At 59.6% G+C, this 18,079-nt stretch overlaps 1 protein-coding gene and 1 non-coding gene across 5 annotated transcripts in view; one reads left to right on the top strand and one right to left on the bottom strand.

Annotated features, from left to right (window-relative positions):
* The window catches only part of SYT7 (synaptotagmin 7), a 60,674-nt gene extending 43,864 nt beyond the window's left edge, over nt 1-16,810 (bottom strand). For all 4 annotated transcript variants that reach the window (XM_076001830.1, XM_012778282.2, XM_076001831.1 and 1 more), the window contains exon 1: nt 16,705-16,810. In XM_076001830.1, the coding sequence (XP_075857945.1) occupies nt 16,705-16,735 (31 nt within the window). In that variant the 5' untranslated portion in view covers nt 16,736-16,810. The remainder of the gene's footprint in view (nt 1-16,704) is intronic.
* LOC142870768 (U6 spliceosomal RNA) lies at nt 2,874-2,978 on the top strand. Its single transcript, XR_012919109.1, has one exon. It is a non-coding gene; the product is annotated as a U6 spliceosomal RNA (small nuclear RNA).
* Nucleotides 16,811-18,079: the final 1,269 nt, after the last annotated feature.

Genomic DNA, 18,079 nt, shown 5'->3' with positions numbered 1-18,079 from the left:
GATGGCGACAAACCTAGCCCTTCCAGAGTTATCCCGTCACGCCCAAGCCCTCCTGACCGAGACGGCTCCCCCGCCAGCAGCTTTTCAGGCAACCCCAGATCCCAGACCTTTGCTGTCCTCACCAAGTGCCTTAGTCATTGTAACTAACACATGCTCGGCACTGACTCATGTCCACATTCACCACCCTCTGAAGGTAAATACTCTTACCGAATTTTACAAAGAGGGAAACTGAGGCTCAGAAGGGCTAAATATTTGCCCAAGAACACACAGAAGAAGAGAGGTAGAGCCAGGACAACCCTGTGGCTCTCACTCTTGTTCCACCCTAGGGAAGCTATGCCTTGAAACAAATAAGTCACTGCAAGAATAGAGGGAAGAGAAGACAGAAACTGAGTGAAACAAAATGAAGAGCAGCCAGGGGGAAAGGGCTCCCGCTTTCCCAAGAATTTTACCCAGTAGAGCCAAGCCCAAGTTACCCCAAGCACTTTGGAGACCCTGGGACACAGGTGCCCCTTCCTGGGGCTCCTACCCTCCACTGGCCCAGACATTGGCCTCAGTAAAGCACCCTCAGTAGACAGAGGCCCAGCACACCCAAGGGCCCCAGAAAGGGCTGGGGGTTGGGCACCTGGGGATGGACAGGCTGGGAGTGCGAAGAAGAGGAGGATGGGGTGGCCCGAGGACTTGCCCAGGGCCCTGTCTCTGGTACAGATTAGGGTGCAGCCACTCCTCTGGAGACAAAGCAGAGTGCTGTTGGGGGTGGCTGGGGCCTCATCTGCCAGCATGTTCCCAGCCTGAGCCCGCCTCCTCCCACCTGGTGCTGTATTATGGGTCAAGACCCAGCACCTCCCCCACTGCTATCCTTTGGGGGCTTCAGGATGAAGTTCAAGGTGGAAAACAGTAAAAGCTGGAGTCATAGGTCTCCATAGGAAGCACCCTCCACTTGCACGCTGAGCAGGTGGAAATGGGGGAAGACTGGAGGGCCTTCGCAAGTGTGTAACGTTTACCAGCCCCAGGGCGATGTGGGAGACATTTGGGGAGCATACCCTGCTTCCCTTCCTCCCCGCAACAACTCACACAAGAAAGCCAGAAAGAGGCAGGTTTGGGGAGAACAGAACAGAAAACCAATGAGCTAGACCCTGACCCCAGACAGCCGGGCAGAGCTCTAAGTCTGGCCTTCGTGCAGAATTTTCTGCCCTCTTTCCACTCCAAAGCTCCCGCTTCCAGGCCACCCACCTTGGTTGGGAACAGGGCCAGCTCTTCCCTCGCAAGAGGAAAAAGAAAATGAGAAAGACGGGAAGAAGGAAAAAAGAAAAAGGAGGGGAGACAGCCTGGCACTCACTCCCAGGGAAAGCTGGGCCTTGGCCTTGCCCCTCCACCCCGTGCCCTCTGGGCATTCTCTCTGAGTGTCCTTCAGAAAGCAGTGGAGGCGTCCACAACCCCTCAGGCCTCACCCTGGGCGGGAACCAGGCTGGCAAAAGAGGAAGCCCAAGGGGAATTGTTTTGGAAAGTTACAAGTAGCTGAAAATAGGGGCTTAGCACGAGCAAGCTTCCTCAACCTTGACTGTAATAAAAACAGATAATGCGCGAGTGAGCTAGGGAGAGCATGCTGGCAGGGGCCGCAGAGGCCGGCGGGATGCAGACGGTTTAGAATTCAGAGGAGATGCCAAGTGAGTAAACAGCGAATGAAGGATTATCCGGACGGGCCAGGAGCCGTTCCAGCGAGAAATTGGACGGGGACATGTCAGGATCCACAAGCACGCCGACTCGTCATCAGGGAGCAAGGCCTGGCGAGCTGAAAGTGCCTCTTCCATGCCTTCCCTACCTCTGCTCTCTCTGCGCAGAGAGCGTGGCCTTGGTAATAATGGCTCACATTTGTACAGGGCGGGACAGTTCACAAAGTGCTCCACAGTTTACTGAGGGTTTCACATCCACTGTCGAATTTAATGGAAGTGATGGTATCTTCTGCCCCGTGATTCTCCACCACCGCGGCCACCCCCTCCTCCCACGATGCCTGGCTTAGGAGGCTTGGTGCCTCTGGCTTTGGCCTTCAGCCTCAAAAGGTGGGTAGGGGGAGACAGGCCATCTGTACAGCCCAGGGAGCTGCTGAGCCCAGAAGTCATCAGGGTCAAAGGCATTCGGGATGGACAGCGCCAGGCGTCGGCTCTGAGCAGGGAGCCCAGGCTGAAGTGTGTCTAGCCAGGAGTTAGCCCGGAACCTGCCACCTTCCTGCCCCATCTTGATCCCAAAGTTGATGAGCCACCCAAGCAGCCATGAAACTATCACATCCATCAGAGCAGCAGAAGCCCAAGCAAGGAGGAGGAGCTCGGATGAAGGGCCTCTCCACCAGGAGTGGGGGCAGAGGCAGGATCAGGGACGTGTGATGATTAAGTGCAGGCCTTGACCACTAGTTACTCCTATGAATAATGCATTGTTGTGCCTTGGTCTAAATCAGCATCTTATTGTTATTAATAATACACGGGTGCAAAGAAGCTGGGGTTGGAACTGTGTGCTGTATTTCATTGGAGGATCTTAGAGCACTTAAGAGTTCCTCTTGATGATGACTCAACTCTACCTTCCCTAGTGACAGGCTTCCTTACAGGCCCAGCACCTGTGCTGGACCGACACCCGCCTTAGAGTCACGAAGGCCACAGGGGCTTCACTACTTCCATCCTGGGATTCGAATCCTTGGCCAGGGTGTTTGGTGGGGGAGGGGAGGAGAGTGCACTTAATCTACGCCAGCTCAGTGGCTCTCGGGGATGCAACATAATGTGAAGCAGCTCCCAGAGATGTTTAAGAAGAACAAGGATAACCAGTGGGAATCCAGATGTGGGGGAGATGGATGGAGAGAGACCACTGTGGATTTGAATCCAGTTTGGGTGCTCACTTAAGCAGCACATATACTAAAAATTGGAATGATACAGAGATGATTAGCATGGCCCCTGCAAAAAAAAAAAAAAAAAAAAGAATTTAAAAAAAAATTTAAAAAATGAATTCAGGGCCGGGCGTGGTGGCTCACACCTGTAATCCTAGCTCTCTGGGAGGCCGAGGCAGGAGGATCGCTCAAGGTCAGGAGTTCGAAACCAGCCTGAGCAAGAGCGAGACCCCGTCTCTACTAAAAATAGAAAGAAATTAATTGGCCAACTAAAAACATATAGAAAAAAAATTAGCCGGGTATGGTGGCGCATGTCTGTAGTCCCAGCTACTCGGGAGGCTGAGGCAGAAGGATTGCTTGAGCCCAGGAGTATGAGGTTGCTGTGAGCTAGGCTGATGCCACGGCACTCTAGCTGGGGCAACAGAGTGAGACTCTGTCTCAAAAAAAAAAAATGAATCCAGTTTTGTCACTCACCAGCTGTGTGACCTTAGGTTACTCACTAAACTCTCTGGTCCTAAGCCACCTTGTTGGAATACAGGGTCTGAGTTTCCCTCTCGGAGGTGCTGTGCTATCATATTTCCGGGTGTCATTTACACCACAGATAGTAGAATGGACGATGAACGCCCAGCTCCCAGTGCTGACTGCTGTGCTGAAGCCGCCCTCAGCCACACCGCCCCTGTCCTTGGTGCTGAAAAAGAACTCAGTCCTGGGGCTGAGCCTCCTCCAGGCTGCCCTTTGCATCGCTCCTGGCGAGCAAGTCCTGAGAGACTGGAACCTTTCCACGGTAGATGGCAGTGACCCCATCTTCCTCTGCCAATTCCTCCCAGATCAACCTCCAGCTGAAGCCATGGAAGCAACCAGCCGACCTCAAGAGCCCCCTTTCCCTGGGTCCTCAGGTGCTGAGGACCCAGTCAGCAGCCCGACTTGGGACAAAAAGAGCCTCCCCACTAATACCACACCCCATTCCCTCAAGGGGAGCCCGCTGCACTGCCTCCTGGTGGCTGGTCCGGACACGGTGCACAGAACAGGTGCACAGAAGGTCCCCAGCGGAGCCGCTGGGCCAGCGGGAACAAACGGCAGAAGGTCTGGCCCCTGCTACCCACTCACCACTCCGGGGCAATCAGGTGCTCTGAGCCTGCAGCATTGCCCAACACCCGCTCGCTCCAGCCTGTCCAACTGTGTCCTGGCTACTTGGGGCGCCTTGCTGCCCGGGTCACAGCACAGGCTCAACCCAGCTGGCCGGACCTGGGCAGGCAAAACTTCCTACTCCCTTTTCCAAGGTGGGTGGGGTAGACTTGTTTAAACAAATACCAATCTTTCCTCCCCCAGGGCCAATCCCACCAAGACAGATGCAAAGGCCTGTAACACGCCTCCCCCAGGGCAAAGGCCCTGTACCTCACACCCACCCAAACAAGAACTTTGTCCACAGCCTCCCTGGGAAAAAGTGAGGGGTTAGGGGAGAAGCTACAACTGCAGCCCACTCCTGTTCTCCACCCCATAGCTCTTTGAAAAGCATATCTGCTTGGTGTTTCTAGGAACTGCTTGATATTAGCCTCACTGGGTGTAGAGATTCCCCTCCTTCCAGAAACAAATAAGACCACCTGAAGACAACACCCCAAATCACAGCTTCTCTGGATCCAGGCAGGGAGTCATGGTAATAGCCTTTAATTACAATAGATACAGCTAGTATCATTTATTGAGCACTTACTATAAGCCAAGCACTGTGCTAAGAGCCCTGCAAACACGATCTCACTTAGCCTCACAAGCCCCCTGGGAGGAGGCAGCGTCGTGCTCAGCATCCTACAGATGAGGAACGTAGGGTTCAGAGAGGTGACGTGACCACTCAGAGTGGCGCAGCTGGCAAGTGTGGAGACTGGCAGGGAAATAGCGTCTGTCTGCCCTTAATCTTGCTGCTCAGCTGAATCCACCTCACCATCGTTCCATGTTCTGGGGTCCTCACCAGGCTTCAGGTATCTCCAAGACCACCCCACCCCTCCACCATTCTCACCTCTCAGGTGAAAGCTGTATGGAGGAAGAGAGCAACACCTCACGCTCTGCAGCACTTGCGAGCCTGCTAAGTGCTTTCATAGGCACTGTCCAAACTGACCCTCATGATGCTGAGGGGTGAGATGGGCAGGGAGGCCCTGTTCTGATTTTACAGCAGAGAAAACTAAGGCTCAATGGACTAAGTGGCTCACCCCAAGTCACAGAGTGAGCAGGGGAGCCAGGACTCAGGTGAAGAAGGTGGGACTCCCAGTCCAGTGCTCACTTCCCAATTATCCAAGGTTGAGGTCGTGGGTGTAAGCCAGGCAGGGAGTCCTAGGGGCTTTCATCTCCTGAGGGGTTTCCTGAGGCCCTGACCTGGGCTGCTTCCCACCCCCCAACCCTGGTCCTCAGGGGCCATCAGCTGGCTCAGCTTTAACTTGGAGTCTCGGAGCCTCATTCTAAATGAAAATTTTTTTTCCAGGCAATTACCTCCTGCTAATTAGGAGGCAAGGCTGCCAGTCCCTGGGCCCTGGGCTGACCCCTTTCTCAACTAGCAGAGGTGGGGGTTTGTGGAGGTACTGAGTAGCAGCACCGGCCACAGAAACTGCCCGGGTCAGGGTCCCATCAGGGCAGCGGGGGCTGGTGGAGGAGCGAAGAGCTCCCAGGAACTGGAAGAAGGGAGGCAGGGACGCTGGGGAGGGAGGGACTCTGACAGGGGAGGTAGCTGGGGGACAAGAAGCTGGAAGGAGCCTAGACACGTCCATGCAGAGTCAGAGAGAGAGACCTCGGCTCCGGAGCAGCAGAGGGAGCCAGGAAGATCTGGGAAAATAGGGACACATCAGAGGAAGAAAAGAGAAATCTCAGGAACCAGAAAGGCAGAGGAGGGGGTAGGGATCTCCCCTCTGCAGCGGGAGAGGGAGGGAGAAGGTATCCCAGCAAACGGTCAAGATTACAGAAGGGGAAGAGGCAGAGAGGGATACTGGGAGGCTCCAGGAAGAGGAAGGAGAGAGGAAGGACAGGGAGAAAAGAGGAATTGCTGAAGGAAAACCCTGGGGAGAAGGGAGAGGACGGCTTGGAGTGGCAGCTCCCAGGGCCCCAAGAAGGGCTCTCTCTACGTCATTGTCCTTGAGCCTCCCCCAATGTCAGTGCCCAGCCAGCCGGGCCTGCACACCCTCCTACGCAGCCACAGGTGCGGGCAGGCAAGATGTCAGGCCACCAGCGGGCTCAGGCCCCAGATGCTCCACTCACCCGAGGCAGCCAGCCCATCTCGCTCCCTGCCAACCTGCCACCCTCTCCGTTGGGCTGAGCCAGGGGCCCTCCTAGGTCACACAGCAACATGACCAGGAGCTTCTGGGGCTGTGTGGTCCAGCCTCTCCACTTTTCAGAGGAAGGACCAAGGCCAGAGAGGAAACAGTGCTTGTCCAAGGTCACACAGCAAGTGAGTGATGAGGCCAGATGCAGAGGGCTCAGAGGGCTCCCGGGGGACGGTGGGGTCCTGTTCCCTCCTAGGCAAAGGGCAACGACAGGAGACAAAGACAGGTCTTGGCTGCCAGCAAGGCAATCCGTGATCAAAGGCCAATGGAGCGTGGGGTGGCAAGTGCAGGGGAGCAAGGGTGGACGAGGCTAGACGGGAAGCAAAGGAAGTCACCATTTATGGAGCACTGGGTGGGCGGGTTCCGCAGGGGTTATAATTGCAGCTAACATGACTGAGCACTTACCAGGCACAGCACGCCAGCCACTTAAGACATTACCCGCAGGATCCCATTTGATCCGCACGACCACCCCATAAAGTATGTGTCACTGTTATTCCATTACAGAGAAGACACTGAGACTCAGGGGGGTTGAGTGACTTGGCCAAGTCCACAGAGCAGGCCAGTGGCACAGTTGTAACTCAGGCCACTTTGAGGCCACTGCCCTGAGAACCCCTCTGACATGGCATATCTGAGGAGTCCCCAAGATCCCAGCCTGGCCCTGGTAGAATCAGGGACTACAGTCCTCTACTGTGGAGGCTTCTTGTGGCCCAAAGCAGGGTTAGCACCATGAGGTCCTGGACTTGAAGAAGCCCTGTCTTAAGGTGCTAGAGTCTAGGTTCCAGTCTTGGCTCTGCCACTAACTTACTGTGTGACTTTGGGCAGGTCATTTGCCCTCTCTGGGCTTTTTTGGTGCTCCCACTTGTACTATCAAAGGGTAGGACCAGATGAAATAAGAGCTACTACGTGCATCGTGCTAACTCTGTGACAGGCACAGTTCTAGGCAATTCACAGATATTAACTCATCGAATTCTCCCAGCAGCTCCACACAAGCGCTATTATTATCCCCATTTTACAGATGGGAAATGACGCACTGAAAGGTTAAGTCAGTTGCCCAAGGTCACAAAGCAAATCAGCACATGGCGGGTCTGGGATTTGAGCCCTTTCCCTTCTGATCCAGAGCCCCCGTGCTCTGGCTGCCACTCTGCACTGCTTCCCTAAGGACCCTCTCGGCCCCTGGCTGGTGCCCCAGGGAAGTGCGCCCATCTCCTCTACACAGACACACATGCCCTCATGTTTCCACATGGGAAGCACACCTGGTCACGCATCTGTACGAAGTGACGTGTGTTTGCTCATGTGCCCGCACCCACTCCTGTGCTCTCACCCAGTTTCCACCTGGAATAGCCAGAGTGGGTCACACATGTCCACAAGCATTCCAGCACCAAGAATAAGCCAACTCAGCGGGTCCGTGCACACACATACACACGTGTCCCGCTCTCTGGGCACCGGTTGACTCGTGGGGGCTGTGTGCCACAGAGCACAGCCATGTGGCAGTGACGTGGGCCGCCACACCCCTTCTTCCTCTGCTCCCCTCTAGCGCCTGGGTGGCTGGCACGTCACATCCCGCACCTGCCGGCACCCCATCCACACTGCCTTCCTCACGCCTCTCCCCAACAGAAGCAGGCACCTTCCCCAGGAAGGAAGCAGGCTCAGGCACAGCCTGGCTCCCACGGCCCAGAGACGCCAGCCAGCTGGGGGTGGAGAGGGAGACAGAGGCATCGGCTAAAGGCTCTGGGGGGGCCTGGGGTCCTGGTTCCTATCCGGGACCAAGCCCTCCCTTGGGTCTCAGTGCCAGAGCTGAGCTCTCAAGACCCTCGAGACGCCAGCCCCTCTTTGTCATTGCCAGATATGAGGACAGATGGGGACCCTAGGGACAGAGGGTCGGCCCATCACTCCTGAGCAGGACTGTGGTGCCACCAGGGCTCCACCGGCCAAGATGCCATTGCACCCCCCAACAACCTATCCCCTGGTCCCTGCTCTCTCCTCCCCCTGCCCAAGCATCTCAGAGTCCTGGGTATTTTTAGGCCTCAGCTGACAGGCTGTGAAATCGCTCCCTTCGCACCTCCCCAACCAGGCGGGGGCTGGAGAGGGAGGAATGAGGTTGGGGGGGGCACGCAGACGATTCATCAGGCTCCTCCAGGGCTGGCAGGTGCCAAGCAGGGAGCGAGGGGTTCCTCCCCTTCTCAGAGCCTCCCCTTAAGTGAGAGGATCCTTCCACCTTGCCAGTAGAGAGAGAAGTGAGGCAGGGTGGCAGGGAGACTCCCTGTTTCTCCAGGGACCTGAGAACAAAGGCTTTATGGGACACCCCAAGCACTAAAAGAGGCTCTGGGGACACCCTTTGAGTCCAGCTCTGCAGCCAATACCCACTCCTAGTGCTCCCTTCCGAGAGACAGGCCGAGAGACAGGCTGGCTGGGATCCTACTAGGATACGGGAGGCAGCGGGCAGTGCAGCCCAGTGCTGGAGACCAAGCATTTGGAGTGAGGCTGCCTTGAAATGTTATCCCTGCTCTGCTGAGTGACCCGGGCAAGACACTCCACCTCTCTGGGTCTCAGTTTCCTCATCTGCACACAGTGATAATGCCATCTCCCTTGCAGGACTCTGCTGTGAAGACTAGATGAAATGATGTAGGTAAAGAACAGGTGCCCCAAGGCATGCTAGGAGCCTCTCCCTCGATGCTTCCTCTGACCTTCGATTCCTCCGGACCACCCGTTCTCTGGGCTGGCTTTCCTGCCGTGAGTCGCGGGGTCAGGACCCCACAGTTCATCATGGCATCATGCTCTCTGGTGGCCACCTGACTGCCCCCCACTAAAGGGGAAAAAGTCCCCAGCTAAGATGGGTGGGCAATTCACACCATCCCCACTCTCTGCTTCCTGCCGCAGGGCACACACACACATCATGTGTGCACACACCCAAATGCCAACACGCGTGTGTGCTGCCAGCGCCTCAGTGTGAGGGCGTCTGCCCTGGGACGACCCCCGAGGGAAGTGGGAAGACGCAGCCCGGCCCTGCTGTGAATGGGCCCCTGTGCCAGGGGTTGTGGGCACAGAGAGGGGGGCGGCCCGCCTAGTCGCCGTGGAGACAGATTGGGCCCTGGTGGGGCAGCTGGAGTGTGAGCTGTGTCCCCCGACCCCAGGGCCTGGCCCTGACGCCTGCTGGGGGTGGGTGTAGGGCCAATCCTCCGGAGGATTAGCTGTGTCCGCCAGGCCCTGGCCTGCCCACCCTGGCCCTATAACCCTCCGCAGGAGGCTCCCTCTGACACCCAGGCACCTGGGTCAGCCCCCCGAGGGTGCTCATTCACGCCTATCCACTCCAGACTACCCCCTCGACTGCCCATGACCTGCCCCGAGCTTTCCAAGGGCAGGGCCCCAGGCCAGCTGGACACTGCAGATCTACTGGTGCAGGTGCTTTGGACTCGGCCTTGTGCGGCTGGGAGACCGAGAGGGGGCTGAGCAGAGGCAGGGACAGGTGAGCTGACGTCTGAGACTCCAGCTCCATCTACCTGCCTGCCTCCAGGCTTCCCACCTTCCACACCACCATGTCGTTGCATTTCTTTATAGAGACCCGCTCAAAAGCTATCCAAGGCCCTCCACTGCCTTAATTTAAAAAAATCCAGTTTTCTTATTTCAGAATGCCAAGGCCTTCATCATCTGGCCCAAGCTCCCTTCCCAAGCCTCGCCGCTACAGTGCCCCAAAGGTCTCCCTTCCAGCCACACTCAAGCACTCACTGCTGCCTCAACTGGCCAAGACCCCTTAAATTTCCAGGCCATTGCACGTGCTGTCCCCCTCACCTCTGCCGCTCCCATGGCAAGCTTTTATTCTTCCTTCAAGACCCAACGCCCCGTGCCCGACGCTCATGCTCTTAGGTCCGGCATCATGTCTGGAATCCCAGACCGACTTCTAACTGCCAATTCCCACTTCCCAGGATGGTGCTGGGGATGGAGGAGCTTAGAACAGCGCCTGGCACACAGCGAGCCTGCAACATGTCTTCGCTGTTCTGGTGGTAACCAACTGACACTGCCTCCATGAAGCCCTCCCCAACTCCTCCACCAAGGAAGTAGCAGGCACGTCCTCCTCAGAGCTTCCGGAACTCTCGTCCCACACATCAACCACTTAGTACCGAATAATGCTGTGAACAGCTGCCGCTGGCTGAGTGTTTACTACGGGCCAGGCTCTCTGCTAAATACTTCTCCTGCCTTATCTTACCTCATCCTCCAACCACCCGGGAGGTAAGAACCATCATCATATGCACTTAACAGAAGAGGAAACCAAGGCCAGCGTGGTGGAGTAACCTGCGCCAGGGACACAGCAGCTGGTGTCTCTGCCGGGACTCAAGCGGACAGCTGTTTGACCCGAGCGGCCTAGCTTAAGCGAGCCATCCCTGGCTGCACATTTGTAAAGTGCTTAGCACATGCTGAGCGCTCCACAAGTAAGAGTGTGCTATTATTGTGCTATGGTTATTATCAGGGGAGGGGACAGGGTATGTTGGGTGACCTGATTCCTTAAGCTGGATCCCTGCAAAGCACAAAACCCCATTCCCGGAGAAAGAAAGTGAGGTCTCCGAGGGGCCCTTGGCCTGCCAGAGCCAGGATCAGGGGTGGCATAGAGGTGCGCAGGGAGCCCCAGTATCTGGATCCGCTAGACGTGGGGAAGCTGAGGGGCGCTGGGGTGAGCAGAGGTTCAAGGGAGCCGCACCGCGCCCAGGCCGGGCAGAGCAGGAGAGAGCCTGCAATGTGCTGGCCGCACTGGCCGCCACTCTCTGGCCCTGCTGACACCACCCGTGGTAATGAGACGGATCCAATTTGTACCCAGAGCCCCACCGGGAGCAGCTGCCGCGGCAGGGTTTGAAATAATTTAATTGGACACATTAGCCACACGTTCTCTCCTCGCTCCCCTCGTGCAGAGCCTCACGCCGGCGCCCCTTCAGCCTCCCACCCCTCCACCATCCTGCCCTGGCTGGGGGCAGGGCGCACACTCCACCGACCGGCTAGCACCGACCAGTCATTCCTAGGGCTCTAGAACCAGAAGGCTCTCTAGGCCCCGAGTTCTCCCCAGTGTCTGATGCAAGCAGCAACCATGGGAGCCCACTGGGGCTAGAGCTCTCCTCCTGTCGCCCCTAGAGAGCAGGACGGTCACCTCCTTTTCTCCCTTGGGAGGTCCCAGGAGCCCCTAGCCTCCTGCGCTCCGGGAAGGACATTGAAGGAGCAGGACCGGCAGCACGTGACCACCCTACAGAACCTTTGGCTCTGCCACCATCAGGGTCACTGCCAAGATGGGTGCAGTCCTCCTCTTAGGGTCTGGGGAGGGATGCATACACACACGCGCAGAACCAGACAGACTCACAAACACACAGACCCACACACACACACACACACTTGCACGAACAGACCCACACAGCCATGGAAATGCTGGAATCTGCACACGAAAGCTTCCACAAACACCCCACGTCCACACCCATGCACACCATACAGCCAGGTGAGGCCCCGCTCCCAGCAGACCGAGGCCTCTGTGGCCAACCTGGCAGGTGGGAGGGTGTGGCAGGGGGCAGGCAGGGTCCCCAGAGGGCACAGGCCCTGCCTGGCTGGGTACAAGGCCCGGGGAGGGGCCCTCCCCCAAAGCTTTCCGTCACGGCTCCCCACGCACCTCGACGCACCTCGCTACAAATACACTCATTAGCTGCTGTTTACAGCGGGCACGGCACTCGGATGAGCACAGCTATTACGGCCGTCCAGCTGCCGCCCGCGCAGGCACGTAGGTACACACACCCCGCCCTCCCTTCCACCCGCGCCGCAGCCCCGAACGCTCAATCACGTGAATATATCGATTTCCCGAACGTCCTGATTTGCGGGGGTCCAGCTCACGGTGCAAGTCAGCTCCCAGCCAGCTCCACAGGCGACACACCTCTCCCAAGGGGCTCTTCCAGGTGGAAGCTGCAGAGCCCCCCAGGGCAGGCCCGGTGTGCCAGCCCACCTTCCAACCACTGGGTCTGGAATTCCAGGCACAGGCCCTGGGCCCCGTCCAGCCCCTTCCACAGGTCCCATGTTGTCTGCCAACTCTGTTTCAACCCTTGGGGAATTCTGCTGGGTGAGACCAAAGCCCTGTCCTCCAGACACAAGTTGGACAGGGCCCAGCAGGTCTGCTCTGCTGCCTGGAAGGTCAGGGACCTCCATGTCCATAGTACTGGCACAATTTGCCTGGCACCACTGGCTGGGGTTCCCTGGCAAGGCAGGCGGGCACCTGGGCTGGGCCTGGCACAGGCTGGCTCCGGCACCTGGCCAGACCAGTGACTGCCCCGACAGAGCAGGCTGACCTCACCCGCCACATGTGCCACCTGCCGGGCACTCTTTACGGGGCAGGGTGCCGGCTCCACGCAGGGCTGCTGGTGCCCACCTGGGGTGCTTCAGTGCCTCTGCGGCCAGCGAGCCAACTCCTTCTCCAGTCGAGAGTCCTTTGCTCAGGACTGGGCCTCCTGCCCCGAGTAGCCCCTCACCAGCCTCTCCCTGCCGTTCTCAGCCTGGCTCCCCTGGGGGAAGCGGTTATTGAAAATGGTCCATCAGATTCAATAAGGATTCACAGTCCCCAGAGAATGGGGGTGGGCGGGGAGGAGACTCAGGAGCGGTGGGAGAGGAGGGGAGCCTTGTACTCCTCTGTGTTCCCCCCAGCTTCCTGCAACCGCAGGGCCACGGGGCTACTTTGCCCTCAGTGCCCCTTAGGCCCAAACCTGGGGTCAACCAGGGGCAGGACCCAGCTCACCTGACACACACCTGTTCCCCCACCTTCCAGCTGTCCCCTCACCTGTCACCTGCTGGCCTATGTGTTCTCACGCCAAGCCAGCCTGCTCTAGCCCCTCCCCCATAGAGGAGGGGCTTTTGGGCTATCTCCCTCCCACCACTCCCCAGTCCTTGAGCACCCAGCCTGCTGGCCAAGCTGTCGCCCCAAGGCCACAGAGCAGCACAAACCAGGGCCAAAGACAGGCCTGTCTCCACGGTAACACTATAGCTTGGGGGTGCCAGCCATTCTGGCCCATGCCCCACAGAAGCCACCCAGCCCTGGTGTTCAGGCCTGCCCAGTCTCAGGTCCCCTACCATGCCTGGCCTGTGGGGACATCGTTTGATCTGCAGTCCCAGACTCTGACCCAAGCCCAGGATGCAGGCCGGGGAGGGAGGTAGGGAGACAGGCTGTCGGGGAAATGCTCGGACAGTTAGGCCTCCTTGGACCTTCCCACAAGCCAGCCAGGTCCTAATCTTGGTGGTCCTCACAGGTACCCTTGATCTGCCCTTTCAGCCAGAGCCCTGACTCCTGTCCCCACGAAGCCTCTGCCCCTAACTTGTACCCAGTGATTTGAGGGTTGGCCTGGACAATCTCATGGATCCTTCTGCCTTGAAAGAGGAGACCCACAGTGCCAAGGTCTCCTGCCCCATGCAGTATGCATGAGTCTGTCCCTTACACCCTCAAGGAATGACCTGCCTGGCAGAGTGTCGTAGGGGACAGAGCCCACTAACAGGTGGGAGAAACGGAGGCTGTTACCCCTGGGACAAGCTCCCTGAAGGCTGGGAGACGGGGGAGGCAGTCCTCAGGACCTGACCTCTCTCCCAGCGGTTCCCTCTGTGGCCTTGCTCACTAGCTCACCGCAAGGTCACCTCTCCCTCCTTCCCTCCCTCCCCGCTGCTGTCCTGCCTGCCCACTGCAACGCTGACCCCTGCAGGCCTGCTGAGGCCCTGCCTGGGCTGGGGACAGGCAGTCTGAGGGACAGAGGGATTTCAGGATGACCAGAGGATGGAGGCTGAGGGCAGGGAGGAGCCCCGAGTCTATGGGAGTGGGCAGAGGGGAGGCTGCAGGTGTGCCTGAGGGAGGCTGGGCAGAGCGTGGAGCGGGAGCCCTGGGAGCGCACACGGGGGTGGGGGCTGGTGCGCACTCTTCACCAGGCTCCCAGTCCCCCCCATGGCCCCTTTCTTCATCCATAATAGATCAGAGAGGGAAGTGTCTAGAGGCCCAAGTTGGGAGGGAACTACACCTGTCAGGTAAGGTAGGCAGTGGGTGGAGCCCCGTGGGGACCTGCTGGGCCAGTGGGATGAGGGAGGGAGTGCCACAGGGACCCTCTGGAACCAGCCTAGGGCAAGGAGGGCACAGGAGATTTCTTTTTTAGAAAGATTGAGCCGCAGGTGTTCCCGGGAGAGAGATGAGGGAGTCAGGGTGTATGTAAAAGGCACTAGTCCCTAGGGGACCAGAGGAGAGAGGAGGGACAGGCCTCCATTACACAGGAGCTAATTTGCATATCTCACTCCCACCTGGTGCCAGCCAAGGGGAGATGTGGGAGCAGAAATGGGGGACACACAGCCATGGCTGAGAGAGCGGAGCCTTGGGGACCTTGGGGGAGCTGCGGGGGAGGAAACCCTGCCCTGGAGCTAGGGATTGTAGGAGGTGGGCAGGCATGCCAGGGGGCACAGACGCCAGGCTGAGGCCGCAAACCCTCTGGAGAGCCCCTGAGGACTAGGACCAAAAGCAACTGTCCTCTCCAGTTTCTGACCCACCCAGCCCAGTGCCTACATTGGAGAGAAGTAAGCCTCAGGCCAGCCCCTTTCCGAGTGCCAGCATAGAGCCCTGCAGCTGCAGCAGGAGTGGGCAAGACACGTCCCAACCCCAGGCAGGGAGGTCCCTTCAAGGAGGTGGTGAGGGGAAGGTCAGGGGGCTGCCAGCATGCCAGGGGCAGCACTGGATTCCAGACGCTTTGCCCAGAAGATACAGAGCACGTCAAGTTGGCCTCCGTGGCCAGGGCAGAGGTGCTTGAAGGAGTGGTGATGTCATGGTGCCAGGCGTGGGAGGGAAGAGGAGGGAGAGAGAGGGATGAGGGCATGGTCCCAGGCAAGTAGCCTAACAGGGACATGGGGGAGACTGCCAGCCTGGTAGTGCAGGGGGAGGGGAGTATCCTTACTGCATCCCCGCCTCCAATCCTCATTCCCAAGAGCTGTCTCTGAACTAAGCTACTGGCTTCTGAGAAGGTGAGCCAAGCAAGAGAATGCCCCTGTTCTTGGTCCATGTGCTAGAAGCTGGCAGCCTCATGGGGGAAGATCCCAGGGTAGGTGATCTGGGTCCAGACAGGTGAGGAGCGCGTCCTCCAAAGGCAATGCCCCTTCAGCCGTCACCTAGAGGACATGCACAGAAGGGTGCGAGGTTCTGAGAAGGAGACTGAGCCTCTTTCATCCTTATACCCAACTGAGTGAGGGCACTGCCTGGTGCCCAGGAGGTCATCCTCAATCGACTGGGCTGCAATGAATTGATGGGGGTGGGAGCCCATTCTTCAGGATGCAGGGACAGGCTGAGGCTGCCCCTAGAGGGGAAAGAGCAGATGTGAGCCTGGGGCAAGAATGGGCAAAGCCAGCGCCCACTGGACTGCACTCTAGAGACTCAAGGCCCTAGGCCCCTTCTGCAGAGGGTCTCAGAACTGTCCCTTCTCCCCACCCCAGCTCCTCCACCCCCAGGAGGCTGGCAGCAGGGGGCCCAGAGGCTGTTCATCTGGGACTAGGTCCTGGGCTGGGGTGTTGTGCTTTTAGCATCAGAGACAAGCCCAGAAACAGAGACCTTGATGCCAGAACTGGCAGACTGGGGGTGCTGGGTCTGGGGTGCAGCACCCCAGATGGGAGCTGGGACTGAGCCTGGGCAGGAGCTGCAGGGGACCTGCCTACAGGTGGGCACTGGGTGAGGAGACATCAGGAGCCAGGGAGGAAATGGCAGAGCAATTTCCGAGGAGGGAGGACAGACTCCCAGGCTTTGGCTTGGAGGATGCCGAGCAGACAGTGGGCTCCCAGGCCACTCCCCAGGCAAAGGAGAAATGCAAAGGAGTGCGGCCCCTCCCCCGCCCTCCACCGACAGGACTGGAGTGAGTTTGGGGTTCTTTGCTTCCCCCTCCCCAAGCCTAGGCGGACATTCCCCTGGCACCTCTATTCTCATCACCCTCTGCTCTTTCTCTTCAGGTGGCCCTGTCTCCCCCTCACCGCTCCTGCGGTTCCCCACCCCCCAGAGCCTCCCTGCCCTGCCGCTGCACCAGATTCCCACCTGCCCCCGGCACCCTCTCGATTCACAGTTGGCACTGCCAATGCCACTCTGCTCCCCGGTGTCCGCAACCCTGGCCAAACGCTGCCCATATCCTCGCCCTGGGGTCCCCAGGCTGGCACCCCCAGGGCACTGGTGGTGAGGAGCCAGGGGTGCCTCTGAGGGCACTGCCCGGCTCCCACGGGGGCAGCGGCTCCTCGCTCCGCCACACACGTTGTCCTTGGGCTGCTGGGGGGGGGGGGCAGGTCCTTGTGGGGACACTGCGAAGCCGGCCCCGGACATAAAGCCTGCGGTGTCCGGACTGCGGGGGACCGGGGTCCGAGCCACTGCCGCTCGAACTCGCGTCCCCGGGGCTGGGATGACCGTGGGGGGAGTCCGTGCAGCTCCGGGCCGACAGCAGCCCCAGGCTGGGGCTCCGAGACGGCGCCCCGCGCCGCCGCCGTCCTGCCCGCCGGCGCGGGGCGCCCCAGTCCGCGCGGGGCCGCGCTTACCTGGGCTGGCCGCCTCCGGGTCCCGGTACATGGTCCCCTCGTCGCCGGTTCCCTCGGGGCTCCTCAGAGCCGCCCGCGGCCGCGCGCTGCTCCGCCGCCGCTGCAGGGCATGGGGCCGGGCGACCCCCGGGGGCGGGTCCGAGGGCGGGGGCCGCGCGGGCTGCACCGAGCCGCGGAGCCGGGGAGCGGGGGCCGCCCGCCAGCCCTCCCGCCCGCCCGCGGAGCACGCTGCCGCCGCCGCCGAGCCGCGCCGAGCCTCCTCCCTCCGGCCTGCGCGCCGCGTGTGCGCGCCGGAGCGTGTGTGAGTGTGTACGAGGCCGTGTGTATGTGTGTGTGTGAGCGCGTGTGTGAGCGCGCCCGGGGCACCGCCGGCGCCGCCCGCCAGCCGCCGAGCGCCGCTGCCTCGCCGCCGCCTGCGCCCGCTGCCGCCCGCTGCCGGCCGCGCGTCGCACTGCAGCCCGCGCCCGCCGCGCCCGGAGCCGCCCCGAGGGCACGGCCGCCGCCCCGCGCCCCGCCCGCTCGCAGACCCGCGGGGAGGGCCGCCGAGCGCCGCGGCGGGGCTCTCCGAGCCTGCGGGTCCCGCCGCACTGCGCGACCAACCCCGCCCGTGCGCCCCTGAGCAGCGGCTTCGCGCGGAACAGAGCCGCGCAGCCGGCCACCTCCTCCGAGGTGCCCTTTGGCTCCGTTCCAAAAGGCTCGGAGATCCACCCCTGGTTTTCCTGTTGGTGGCGGCTCGAGGGCGTCAGCTCCGGATACCTCACCGCGGCCGTCTCGGGAAGACGGCCTGGTGTGTGCAAAAACCAGGAGTGGAGTTTTTGCCAGAGCGGAGACTGGGTCCGCCACTCTGAGATTCCCTGAGCTCGCACACAGCTGGAACCGAAAGGGCTAGGATCCCTACCGTTGGTGGGAGGTAGGTCTACTGACCCTGCCCACTTAACCCAGCCCCACAAAAGAAGAAAACAGACCTTCCAGCCTCTGCTCGTCCCTCTTCAGCAACCGCTCCTCCTCTGGCTCTCCCTTTTTCTTGACCCCAGCGTCTCAGTGGGGAGGAAGGCAATCCCTCCTTCCCCTTCGAACCCTGGGGCTCTCTTAGCCCCTCCGCCCCTCCGTGGGCTCAGCACAGTCCAAATCAAGTGAACGCTGCTCCTTTCCCTACAGCATTGGAACTATTCCATTCGGGCAGGGAGGAGAAGAGACCTGTGTCTTAAGAACTTTAAAGGCCTGAACCACTGGTGGCATCAGATACAGAGACCTCCCTGCATACACCAACCCACCTACATACCTAATCCCCCCTCCCCCGCCCACACACACACAGGCACACAAACATGCCTCCCACACAAAGAGACACAGACGCTGAACTTCCACAGTACGGGTC

Source organism: Microcebus murinus, chromosome 4 (genome assembly GCF_040939455.1).
Source record: "Microcebus murinus isolate Inina chromosome 4, M.murinus_Inina_mat1.0, whole genome shotgun sequence".
Lineage (NCBI taxonomy): Eukaryota > Metazoa > Chordata > Mammalia > Primates > Cheirogaleidae > Microcebus > Microcebus murinus.
This window is presented reverse-complemented; position numbering and strand designations above follow the sequence as displayed.